The sequence below is a fragment of the Thermobia domestica genome, chromosome 18, assembly GCF_964235325.1.
Source record: "Thermobia domestica chromosome 18, izTheDome1.hap1.1, whole genome shotgun sequence".
Classification (NCBI taxonomy): Eukaryota; Metazoa; Arthropoda; class Insecta; order Zygentoma; family Lepismatidae; genus Thermobia; species Thermobia domestica.
Window position 1 is genome coordinate 169378412 of NC_137471.1, and position 12581 is coordinate 169390992.

Consider the following 12581-nt stretch of genomic DNA (forward strand, 5'->3'; position numbering starts at 1 on the left):
TAACTAGTGATGGGTAAATTCCCGGGAAGATATTTTTCGGGAATATTCCCTGGGAATATTCCCGGGAAGATTCCCAAAATGGGAATTTATCCGGGAATTTATGTTCAATCAGAAAGAAAATTGCATTCTATTACTAGATTATGATTTCAAAGTTGAATTAATTTTTATATCACAGCATATTATTACTGTTGTCCACAGAGGATTCGTTAAAATGTATATTCTGAACGGTACCATGTTACTTTATTAACACTTTATTATATTTAGAAAGTACGCATAAATGTATTATTTATTTACAATATGTTCTATCAATTAAATATGTGTGAAAAAATTATATAGTAACAGTTTAAATTTATATGTAAGTGGATTTTCTCAACTTGACTCTATTGCTAATATTATAAGCACATTAAATTTATAAATGTTATAAACTAATTAGATTGGGTAAATGCTAGAAGATACATGTCTCACCAATTTATCAACATTTGCACATACATATTTATGTTCACAAAATTTGTAAGATACTTATTTATCTTTATATTTTAGCACGTAACATTGCCATACACGACCTTTCATTCTACCTATCTCTCGAAATTCCATACGTTAATTCACATGTAAAAGAAGTCTGAGTACTTCTTCAGAAATTCGAGTCAGAGAGACGAGACAGACCGACGTCTATTACTAATGGTGGTTCAGTGTTTATCAATATAGTACTTCATCTTTATCTCTACATAATTCTAAATTACTTTACAAAATGGTTCCTTTTCATCATTTGTAAATTAGCACTTTGCTAATTTTGGCTGTTCTTTAGCATTGGGGACCAGATTTGCACCTACTTCTTTGCGATCTTCTATTCCGATGCGTTTGTTTTATGGTTTCATACGTTAAATTACGTTACCAACATTAAATTCAGACAGCGTTGCAGAGCGAGCGTTGGCGAATGATGGTGGGTTAAAGCCCCGCATGGCACGTTGTTTTCTATCTTCGTTACCAACAATTCACTTTCTTTTCTCACATAAATCACCTCCACTTACCATTCCGTTTTGTATAAATCCCCTACTGCCCTAAAAAAAAATGTGTTCGATACTTTCTTGACTACTTGAACATCACTATCAACTCATTTCTTTCGAAAATCATCCTAACTTTTGTTAGTTTTGGCCCCCCAATTCTAGACAATTACCTTGCTTTTTAGTGCAAATGAAAATGTAACAAAAAATATATTGTAAAATAAAATGTAAATCATGATCTCTTACTCAAAAAATTAAGCTTTTATGGTATAAGAGGAACTGCCAATAAATGGATCGAGTCTTACTTGAAGGATAGGTATCAGATAGTTGAAATTACGAACGAAAATAATGGCGAAATGCATAAGTTTAGTAGTTATAAAGGTACAATACTAACTGCTGTACCTCAAGGATCAGTGCTTGGTCCATTGCTCTTTCTTATTTACGTCAATGATTTGACACATGAAATGTTGCCTAATAAATGTGTTTTATTTGCTGATGACACGAATGTTATTATTACAGGTAACTCACGACATGATATTGAATATAATCTAAACACTGCGTTTTCACGATTAAGTAACTGGTTAAGTAACAATAAATTAGTTCTAAACAATGATAAAACTTCCTTGCTAAATTTTTGTTATCCTCTTCAAAATCAATTTATTCCTTACGTAATGGTAAATAAAAAAAAGTCGACTTTTCTATTTCAACTAAATTTCTTGGTGTCACCATAAGTTCGAAACTAACTTGGAATGAGAAATATTTCTCAAATCAACAAAAAATTAAGTAGTATTTGTTTCGGCCTCCGTAGACTAAGAGGTAATGTCACAACAGAGGCCTTAGTTTTGGTGTACTATGCAAAATTCCATGTTTAATAACTTACGGTATTATTTTTTGGGGTTATTCTACTGAATGTATTGGCACGTTTCGCTTACAAAAGAAAGCACTAAGGGTTGTGTTTGGATTGTCACCAAAGTCTTCTTGCAAGCCCATCTTGCGAGGACAAAAAATATTACCATTACCTTGTGTGTATCTATATAAAATTATCTTGTTTACCGTAAGTAACAAACACTTATTTATTGAAAACAGTAACGTCCATAGATACAATACTCGATTCGTTAATAATGTGCATATTATCCACCAAAATGTCTCGTTTTTTTTTTTTTTTTTTTTTTTTTCAAAAAAAGCATATATATTAACTGCACAAAAAATTTCAATAAGTTACCTGACTTTCTAAAGCAAAACAAATCATATTCTATGTTTAAATCGGATCTACACGAGTTCTTAGTAGATAAATGTTACTACTCGGTAAATGAGTTTTTTGAAGACAATATAAAAATTTTTTTTTGTTAATTATATGAATGTATAAGCTTATAAAAGTCAAAGTTATGTATGTATTACTATATTTGTAAGTTTTTTATAATGTAATTTTGACAACTGTATGCGTGCTCGAGAATACTCTTATTTGTATGCAAAACAGGCAAATAAATAAATATTATTAGTTATATAAAATACAGTCAAATAACTTTAAATTTTTTGACCTCCAAATTCTTTAAAACCTAGAATTAAATCATAATATATTAAAATAAAGTATTTAGTCATATTGTTCTTATAATTTGGAAGTTAAAGTAATGAAATGGAAATAAATTCCTTCCCGGGAATTTATAGGCCAGGGAAAAAACCCGGGAATATTCCCATTTTTAAATTCCTTCCCACCGGGAATATTCCCACTGCCCATCACTAGGATTAACATGTGTGTAGCCAAGCATGAACGTCTATTAAATGCCCATTCACACTCTTGACATGGGTGACATTTTTATCCTCTGTGTAGCTAAACTTTAACTTTGTAAAATGCCATACCACACTCTAGGCATGTGTAAGGTTTTTCTCCTATGTGGATTAACATGTGTGTAGCCAAACTTTAACGTCGATTAAATGCCTTATTACACGCTTGGCACGTGTAAAATTTTTCTCCTGTGTAGCTAAACTTGAACGTTGATTAAATGCCTAACTACACTCTTGGCACGGGTTGGGTTTTTCTCCTGTATTGAATAACATGTGTGTAATCAAATTTGAACTACATTTAAATCCGTTAGCACACTCTTAATATGTGTGATATTTTGCTCCTTTGTGGATTATCATGTGTGCAGCCAAATATGAACTTTGATTAAATACCTTGCCACACTCTTGGCACCTTTAAGGTTTTCTCCTGTGTGGATTATCATATGTGTAGCCAAACTTTAACGTCGATTAAATGCCTTACTACATTCTAGGCATGTATAAACTTCTTTTCCTTTGTGGACTAACATGTGTGTAACCGAACTTCAAAGTTGATTAAATGCCTTACCACGTTCTTGGCACGTGTAAGGTTTTTGTCGTGTGTGCATTAACATGTGTGTAGCCAAATTTGAACGTTGATTAAAAGCCCTACCACATTCTTGGCACGTGTAAGGTTTTCCTCCTGTGTGTATTAACATATGTCTAGCTACATTTGAACGTTGATTAAATGCCTTACCACACTCTTGGCATGTGTAATCTTTTTCTACTGTGTGGGTTAACATGTGTTTAGCCAAACATGAACGTTGGTTAAATGCTTTACCACACTTTTCGCACGTGTAACGTTTTTCTTCTGTGTGGATTAATATATGTGTAGCCAAATTTGAACGTCGATTAAATGCCTTACCACACTCTCGGCAGGTGTAAGGTTTTTCCCCTGTGTGGATTAACATATGTGTAGCCAAACTTGAACGTCGATTAAATGCCTTACTACATTCTCGGCATGTGAAAACTTTTTGTCCTGTGTGGATTAACGTGTGTGTAGCCAAAATTGAACGTCGGTTAAATGCCTTTCCACACTCATGGCACGTGTATGCTTTTTCTCCTGTGTGGATTAACATGTGTGTAGCCAAAGTTGAACGATGATTAAATGACTTACCACACTCTTCGCACGAGTGTGTTTTTTCTCCTGTGTGGATTAACATGTGCGTAGCCAAAGCTGAACGTCGATTAAATGCCTTAGCACACTCTTGGCACGTGTGAGGTTTTTCTCCTGTGTGGATTATCATGTGTGAAGCCAAATGTGAACGTCGCTTAAATGCCTTACCACACTCTTGGCACGTGTGAGGCTTTTCTCCTGTGTGGATTAACATGTGTGTAGTCAAATTTGAACGTTGATTAAATGCCTTACCACACTCTTGGCATGTGTGTAGTTTTCCTCCTGTATGAATTACCATGTGCGTAGCCAAACTTGAACATACTCTAAATTCCTTTCCACATACTCCACATATGTGACATTTTTCATCTGTATGCAGTAACTCACCACTTGACATAGTTGAACTTAGACTAAAGCGTTCATCACTCTTTTGGTACGTATGACGCTGTTCACTTTTCTGTGTCACCATATTTCCTGTCCAACGTGATCGATGAAATCCTCTGCCAAACCGCGTCGAAGTATCAGATTCCTCATAAGAATGAGAAATGGCTTCATTTAATGTAGTAAACGTATCCCCTTCTCCGTGGAAAGCAAATATGTTATCGCGCCTGTTACAAATTCAACAAACAAGGAAATGTGAATGGAGATAATGATTAAGTAGCAACAAAAAATGTAATCATTCGCTTTATTGCATGATAAAGTTACACTTTATTGGTTTTTTTACATTAAATATTGTAGAAATATGAAATGGAGTACCACTGAAAAGTCAACATATCAATATTGTCTAAAATAAGTGGCTGTAATTTGTTTCACTATATCAAATTGACCTATCATTTATATCGGGGCGGTCATAAGTCTATGAACAGGTATTGTCGGCTATCTTGACACGAATGCACAGTATGAGAATTACATCTGTCTTATCTGTAGTTTCGTGGGGAGAAAAAACAAACTTGCGATCCAAAGGTTTAAGAACAACTCAACGTATTAATAGAAACTGTACCGAATATCATTTACTTATCCCATTATAAGAGGAACACGAAATGCGTTTTGAAACGAATTAAAAAATTACAAACAACTTTCCAAACTAAGGCAGAAAAACTTAAAGTAACAAGACTAAAGACGACTCATTTACAGAGTACTGATCGCGGTTAGTCGTCTAGGCGCTTGACCAGTAATCTCGAAGTACTTCTATCGAATACACGTCAAGCATTTTTTTTTACTTTAGGAATTTTGAGTTGATTTTAGTTTAGCGTCCCTTTCAGCAGCGAGGCTATATGAGACGTGGACATAGTGATTAACGTGGAATCTGAACCACATGAGCTCCCTCCGGGAATCGAACCCGGGTCTCCCACGCCAAAGGCGGGTACGCTAACCGCTTAGCCACGGAGGAGCTCTTTAGGTATTTTGATGTAGATAGATCGGCGATAACACACGCTTCATTACATTGAAATATTTGAATACTCGTTTGTTTAAACACTTGAACTATCAAATTTTCAGGAATAATACTAGTAATAATAACAATTATCTCGAAGAATATTTAAAAATTAAAAACTTATTATCGCTCAGGTCGTACCATTACAAGCAGAAACGTGATATTAGGCGCACAAAAAAATATTTCGGTTTTCTGTAATGTTGCCAATGAAAAGACGAATTTCTCATCTCAATTCTAAAACAAACAAACAAAATCGTGATGAAACATTTTAATTCGAGACGGGACACGGTCAACTCACACTATTGTCATGCTTTGGAGATTAGAATCGAGACGAGAAGAAAGCTATTGTAAATATTTCTCATCTTATCTCGATTCTCGAAATAGTGTATGCCAATCTTTAAGCGACAATTGCTCTGTAGACTGAATCTTACACATCATTTTGTTAGTTTGTATTTCAGAGCACACTCAATTATGGTCTGTGTATATATTTTTGTACCAAAGCCTTTATAATTACATCTGGAAACTTCAGAAGTTAGTTTATTACAAGCTTTAGTGTTCAATTATATTCAGTTCTTTTTTTACGGTTATTTTCCTGAAAACGTACAGTAGAATATATTCTACACGAAATATTAGCGGAAATTTTTCGTTTAAATTTGAGTAGCTGTAGTGGTATCTCTTGAAGGTACGGAACCCCTTTCCCGAGACCCCTTCGACATCTTCTGTAGCTTAGGAACATAATTAGAGAAATACTAGTAATAACTACAACTAATCATAAAACTAAAATTTGGGTAATTAAAAAAATGTGCTCTTCAGATAGTGATATTTTTCATGTAATGTTGTGATTATATAATAAGAAAATATGCGATATTTGTAACTTGAGATTAAGTCAATGTAAAAATACTGTAAATTAAACACAATTTAGTATAATATTGAAAGTAATTGACAATAACCTTGAATTTTATAAAGTTGTTGGTTGATTTGTTCGTCGTTCGATATTATATATATATATAATTATATATATATATATGCCGTCTACTTTGAAAACTCAATGTGCATTCAATGTGACTAATGATACCTGAAGTTAATTGACTTCAGAGAAAGCGATATTATAAGTTACGAAGAGTTGAAAGTTAAAATATAATTCATCCCCTAGGAACATCACTAGTTTCGTTATAAAATTAAAGTGATGAAACCAGTGCGACGCCTGGTTGGGTCCCAGCTAATGTGCAGATTCGATATTGACTAAAATTGAAAAAATTTGTTCTAACTTTTAATGTTTGGCATAATTAGAGAAAAGTGTCATAGTACCGTCAGATGGGGTTAATTGAGACTGAGACAGATGCGTATTTTCTGTATTCGGAGTTTGCAACACTGTAAACATTTTTCGTGCGCAGTGAACGCTATTTTGTTCTTGGAGATCTAGTGGACTTGTACGTGTGTGTCGTGTAAAGATCATGTGCATGAATAAGTGGCGGGAAGCTTAAACGTTTAGAGTATAAACGTAAGCATTTTCTAACGGCGTTTCAACTTCCATGTGTGCATACTTCAACTATTATGGTTGAATATCTAATCGACTTGTGTTTTACTATTACAAGTTGTGGAAGCTTCTTAACATTTTTTCGTTTCTGTTGGTCATATTTTGCCATGTAGAGGGCGTTTTCTGACGAAAGGTGTGTTGCTGTGGTGACTGAGACATGCCAAGAGTATATAAGAAAAAGGCGGGAAGTAGGCTCTACCGCAACTACAATGCAACTCAACTACAACAAGCAGTAGAGTATTCGGAAAAACATCGCTACTAATCACTAAAGACTGTTTCGAGCAAGTTTAGTGTTAATAAGGATGCGTTACACCGCCGACTAAGAGGTACATACTCAGGAACCCCAGGAGGTCAACCTGTTCTAACCGTTGACGAATACAAATTAGTAAATGGTAATATTCAGGCACCAGAATGGGGGTTTCCATTCACTAAAATGGATGTACGTTTGATAGTTAAAGGATATCTTGACCGATCAGGAAGAAGAGAAAGAAGATTCAACAATAACTTGCCTGGATTGGAGTGGACAATTTCTTTTCTTCGTCGGCAGTCGGCTGTTGTAACACAGAGATTAAGCCAAAACATTACTCGTGCCAGGGCAGGAGTTAGTGTGGAAACAATCAGTGCATACTTTAACAACTTACAAGAAACTTTGAAAGACGTTCCACCTTAAAATATTGTTAACTTTGACGAAACGAACTTTGGTGACGATCCTGGTAAAACTAAAATTATAACCAAGCGCGGAGGAAAACATCCTGAACAAATTGTAAATTCATCAAAGGCATCTAAATCTGTGATGTTTGCTGGTACTGCTGATGGCACATTACTACCGCCGTATGTGTGCTACAAAGCCGATCATCATTGGGAATCATGGTGTCAAAGTGGACCAACAGGAACGAGTTATAATCGAACAAAATCTGGTTGGTTCGATCAGCATGTGTTTGAAGACTGGTTTATGACTACTGCACTCCCGTACTTCAATCGGTAAAACTCCAACCGGGATTCTTTCTGCATGGAAGAAGAAACATCGCGGTTATCTGACCAAAGACCCCTTTCCTTCCCTTCTGAATACTACTTTAATGAAAATAGAAGAAAATTCTGCTGAAAACCTTCAGGCCGGATTTGGAGCTACAGGCATTTTTCCTTTGGACAGAAATCAGGTTTTAAAGCGAATTCCAGATAAAACCAGAGGCCGGCCCTTCTTCCACTAATTGGTCTGGTGCTTTTATAGATGCACCGCAATCAGCCTGATTTGAAGATAAAACTAAAAGAAAACGTAAAAGGCGTATTGATATTGAACCTGGAAAAAGTGTTACTTTGGGCTCGATGGATAAGGAAACCAATGACGCAGGGAAGAACTATAATGACTTACGTCTTGATGTCAGTTTGGAGGCAGTTGAAGATGGAAGAGACAAGGAAAACGAAAATATGCCCAACCACCTTAATAGCAAGGAAGAAAATTTTTGAGCTTCTGGTACGAAAGGGAATGTTAAAATTGGAGATTTTGTAATTGTTACATTTCAGTCTGAAAGGGGTCGACGTTTACAATTCATCGGAAGAATTTGTACTATAGACGGAGAAACTATTACAGCCACTTTTCTGAAGAAAAGCACAAAAGAAAGAGGAGTTTTCATTTAATGTACAAGATATTGTATGTAAAATAGAACCTGTTAAAGTTATGAGACGTGGACGCTATCTGTTTGATGTCTCTCTCTTTTAGCAAATAGTTTATCAAGTGTATTTCTAAGAAAGTGTATTTTTATTTGTTGCATTTCAGACTGTAGTCTTTTTTTTTTTTTTTTTTTTTTTTTTTGCCCTACCCGTAATGTTCTATGGTAGTGTTAAAAATATAATTTTAAAAACGAAAACTAAGTCTCACCTTACCCTGATGTTAGAATTACTTGAGAAGTACAAAGACAATTACGTATGTCTCATGTCACCTACCTGCATGGGGTGACATGAGACAGTCTATATTTAAAAATAAATAATGATTAAGAAGAGGTGAAGGCTTGGCAATACCATGAATGACAAGTGTGGTAAATACCTCCACAATTCCGTACCAAACCGAATCTTTCCAACCATACAATATGTCGTGACACATACAAATATTCAAAACTCGTATCAAGTCGTCCCATTTGACGGTAATAAAATTGATGTTCGGATATTAGATTTTGATATAATACTTAGTTTTCATTTGGATTTATAGAAAATAATTAGAGTTTTGATTTGGATTTAGAGAAAGTAAATTAAATGTTATTCTTTTTGATGTTTGAAAATAACTCTTGTTTTGTTGTGCCGGGAAACATAAACCGGTCTCGAGAAAAAGAAAAAGGGGAGAGCGTTTAAGATTCCACGGTACTCTTTACTACGATAAACACAGGATACTATGATGTATCGATAGTACGGAGTGTCTACGTTAGTTAGGCAGTATATGGTAAAATTCAGGTTTATGTTATGAGAACATATTAAGATTGCTACGTACGAGTAGGCCCTGAACAACATTAACGTTTAATGAACAAGTTAATATTACTGTTATTTGTGTTTCACTAATGTGACAAATGCTCTCGGATGTGATTTTATTCTCGATAAAGGTAAGTGCAATTGCTAGTAAGCCACACATAAGTATTAGGTAGCGCTCTTTAAAACGTTACATTTGTAAACCTACCAATTTTGTAGGTACGAGCGGGCCTGAAGTAATACTAATGATTAAAAAATTGATGAAATGCGGGGCTGTAGCATTAAGTCTCCTCCCAGGGTGTATTTCTTGTCGTCCTTTTCATTATATTTATTTTCTTAAAATGCCTCCTCAAGGCCTGAATGTTGACAGCCCAATAGGGGTTGGGAAATTAACCCTGGTGTGTCATGACTTGAATGACGAAGGCATGCAACCAGGTTGGGATGTAATGTCTTAGGGTAGAAGCGACCCTGCAAGCTTCAACTGTAAGAGATCGTCACCACCGTTGGTTTTAGGAACCAATTCATTAATCTGTATTTTTGATGAATGACTTACAACCTATGTTCAACTACTGACGCACAAAATGGCGGTCCGTAAGGCTTCACCGCCGTTAAACTCATTTATTTCTATTAAATTGTTCAAACGGTTATTAGTTAAGTTGTATAATGCAAGTTACGTTGTATAATAAACGAAACTGACTTAACATTGACGGAAGTTCTTTTCGAATTTGGCGGTCTTTACAGTGACTGCTTTCCATACCACTACAACAACAAACCCTCCCTGTAATTAGAACTAATGCTGACCCCCAACATTAACGCCAAAATAAAGTTACATGTTCTATCGTAGAGTGTAGTTGATACTTCGTGTATACAGTTCATGGTTTTACCTACAGAAGACTGTGAAACTCTTTTCATATTTTGTGGGAAGAAATGCCCGACGTGCAAAGTAACCCCTTGTTAAGGTAGCTAGTAACCACTATAAGCGAAATGAAGTATCAAAATTCAGTGTGGCAAATCATAACACGGAACTATGAAAATGTTTGGGAATGAAGGGATCCATATAATTAAGAAGTTACGTCCCTAATATCTTGTGTTACATTGGAACACTAATATACAAGCAAACAAAGCATTTCAGGATGTTACCTATAAAATACTTAGGAACATACAAGAAAACATTCAACACGTAAGACATGTAAGTCATCCTAAATACAGAATTTAGCGCTATCCTTGTTTACCCACATTCTGCGTAATGCCCTAATCTGCATATAGCAATCTTATTTTTACCGGCCATCTAGCACATGCTGGTTAGCGTAGTTTTTAAAATAATTCATATATCATGTACGTTCACCAAGCCCCTAAAGTGATCCCATAGTGAGAAATGCAAGCACATACACTAGAAAAGATTCCTTGGAATGTGAAAAGTCGACTTCCTTGAAAAAATGAGTCCAGCTATGAAATGGACTGATGTATGGACCTCTACAAATAATGAACATCCATTGTTGGTTAAAATATTCTTTATCTTGTATTTTACTTATGTCTTTCGAAGCCCGCCGGAAAAATCAGGCTAAACCCATTTGAGCTAAATCCTAAATAAAATCACAAACGTCCATAGTTTATGTTCGAATATAATACATTACAGGTTTACATTTGTAAAATTTTAGGATAATTACCATTCTTATTATTTGTTATTTCACATAAGTCTCTATATAAATAAAACAATATCGTCGAGCACCCATATTTTAAATATGTGCAACAATTAATGAGAAATGTGAAACCAATAATAAAGAAATAATTATTTTATCAAGATATGAACTACAAAATTATTGCATGGATGGTATCAATCTTATTATTATTATTTTTTTTTTTTTATTTGGTATACAGCTAGTCTATGTGTGCCATGTCATTTCCAAATTGTAGGCTACTAACTTACGCTCATGATATCTCCCATACCTAAATATTTATCGTGAAGTATTGCTTTTAACCAACAAAATTTCCGAAACCATGTAACCCTATTATCAATCTGAGCCAATTAGTTAATGAAAAATTGAACATTACCTTTCTGGCCGAACTGAATTTAAACTTTTTGTTGTTAATTGTTGGGAGTCATTAGAATACGACGCGCAAGTCTCGTGAACCACTATTTTTCTTAGTGTTTCTATATTACTTTCAAATGCTGGATCTTCTTCTAGTGCTAATTCTGGTTTCACCCTATCAACGTTTAGTTTCAAATCCAAAGAGGATATAGCTGTACCCTTGTCCACTGATACCTCTTCTTTCGTTGTAGATAATAGTCTCTCTTTGTTGTCATTCATAAGTTCGTATGTCCACCCTTTCCCTTCGAGCGGATCTTTATGAGGTAAGTCATAAGCAATTTCTTCTTTGCACATCAATTCCAACTTAACAGACGCCTTACCAGCCATTGTGAATTGAAATATAATAAGAATTTAACACTGTTCTTATACTCCCTTTATATTTTACGTTGCCAGTGTTAATGACATGTTTTACAAGTACGTTCTCCAAAAGCAACTTTATATTTCCAATCATCTTCTTCTTCCTCTTATTTTTCTTCATCAGTTACAATTGCTCTCTCGGCAATTGATTGTTTGTTTGTAGTAAGCATCTTAAAAGTTTTGCATAGTATCATTATCACTGTATTTAACAAGCATATTGGCAATTTAGAAAGGTTATTAAACGTGTAAGATGTAAAAATTAGAATAGTTGAAAAATGATAAAAAGTAACAAGATGTGTACAAAGACATAAAACAGATAGAAAGTACTAAGTATGATAAAGCGAAAATACGTGAAAAAAAGAAGTGTCGCAATCAGGAAAAAGTCAAATTTCAGGCCGTTTCCAAAAGATACAAGTTCGCATTCGAAGTACGCTCACTTCCGGAAGTGACGTCACCTAGTGTGCGTCAAAAGGTCCAAGTTCACAAGTGTGCGAGTGCATAGTTCGTAGTATGCGAGGATGTACATAGTGATGGGCAGTGGGATTATTCCCGGTGGCATACCGAATAGAAGAAGAAGTGTGATCACTTATCGTAGTTCAGTGGGCCGTCGCTAAGATGGCACTTGCGGCACTGTGGCCTCAATGTAGCTGTCGAACCCATATGTAGTAGAAGGAAATAACTTCTTTTTTAATCTATTCATCAAGTAAGAGAAAGCTTCAGTAATCTACTTGCATATTACCTATAATTTTATATGAAAAAGGTACTATGTGGAATGATCAGT

At 34.9% G+C, this 12581-nt stretch overlaps 1 protein-coding gene across 1 annotated transcript; it reads right to left on the reverse strand.

Moving 5' to 3' along the window:
• Positions 1–2213: 2213 nt before the first annotated feature.
• LOC145676174 (uncharacterized) lies at positions 2214–12296 on the reverse strand. The gene is made up of 2 exons (XM_081747079.1): positions 11406–12296; positions 2214–4538 (listed from the first exon to the last, which is right to left on the reverse strand). Exons 1-2 carry the CDS (start codon positions 11768–11770, stop codon positions 3323–3325), a joined length of 1581 nt encoding a protein of 526 aa, XP_081603205.1. The 5' UTR covers positions 11771–12296; the 3' UTR covers positions 2214–3322.
• Between the last annotated feature and the right edge of the window lie 285 nt (positions 12297–12581).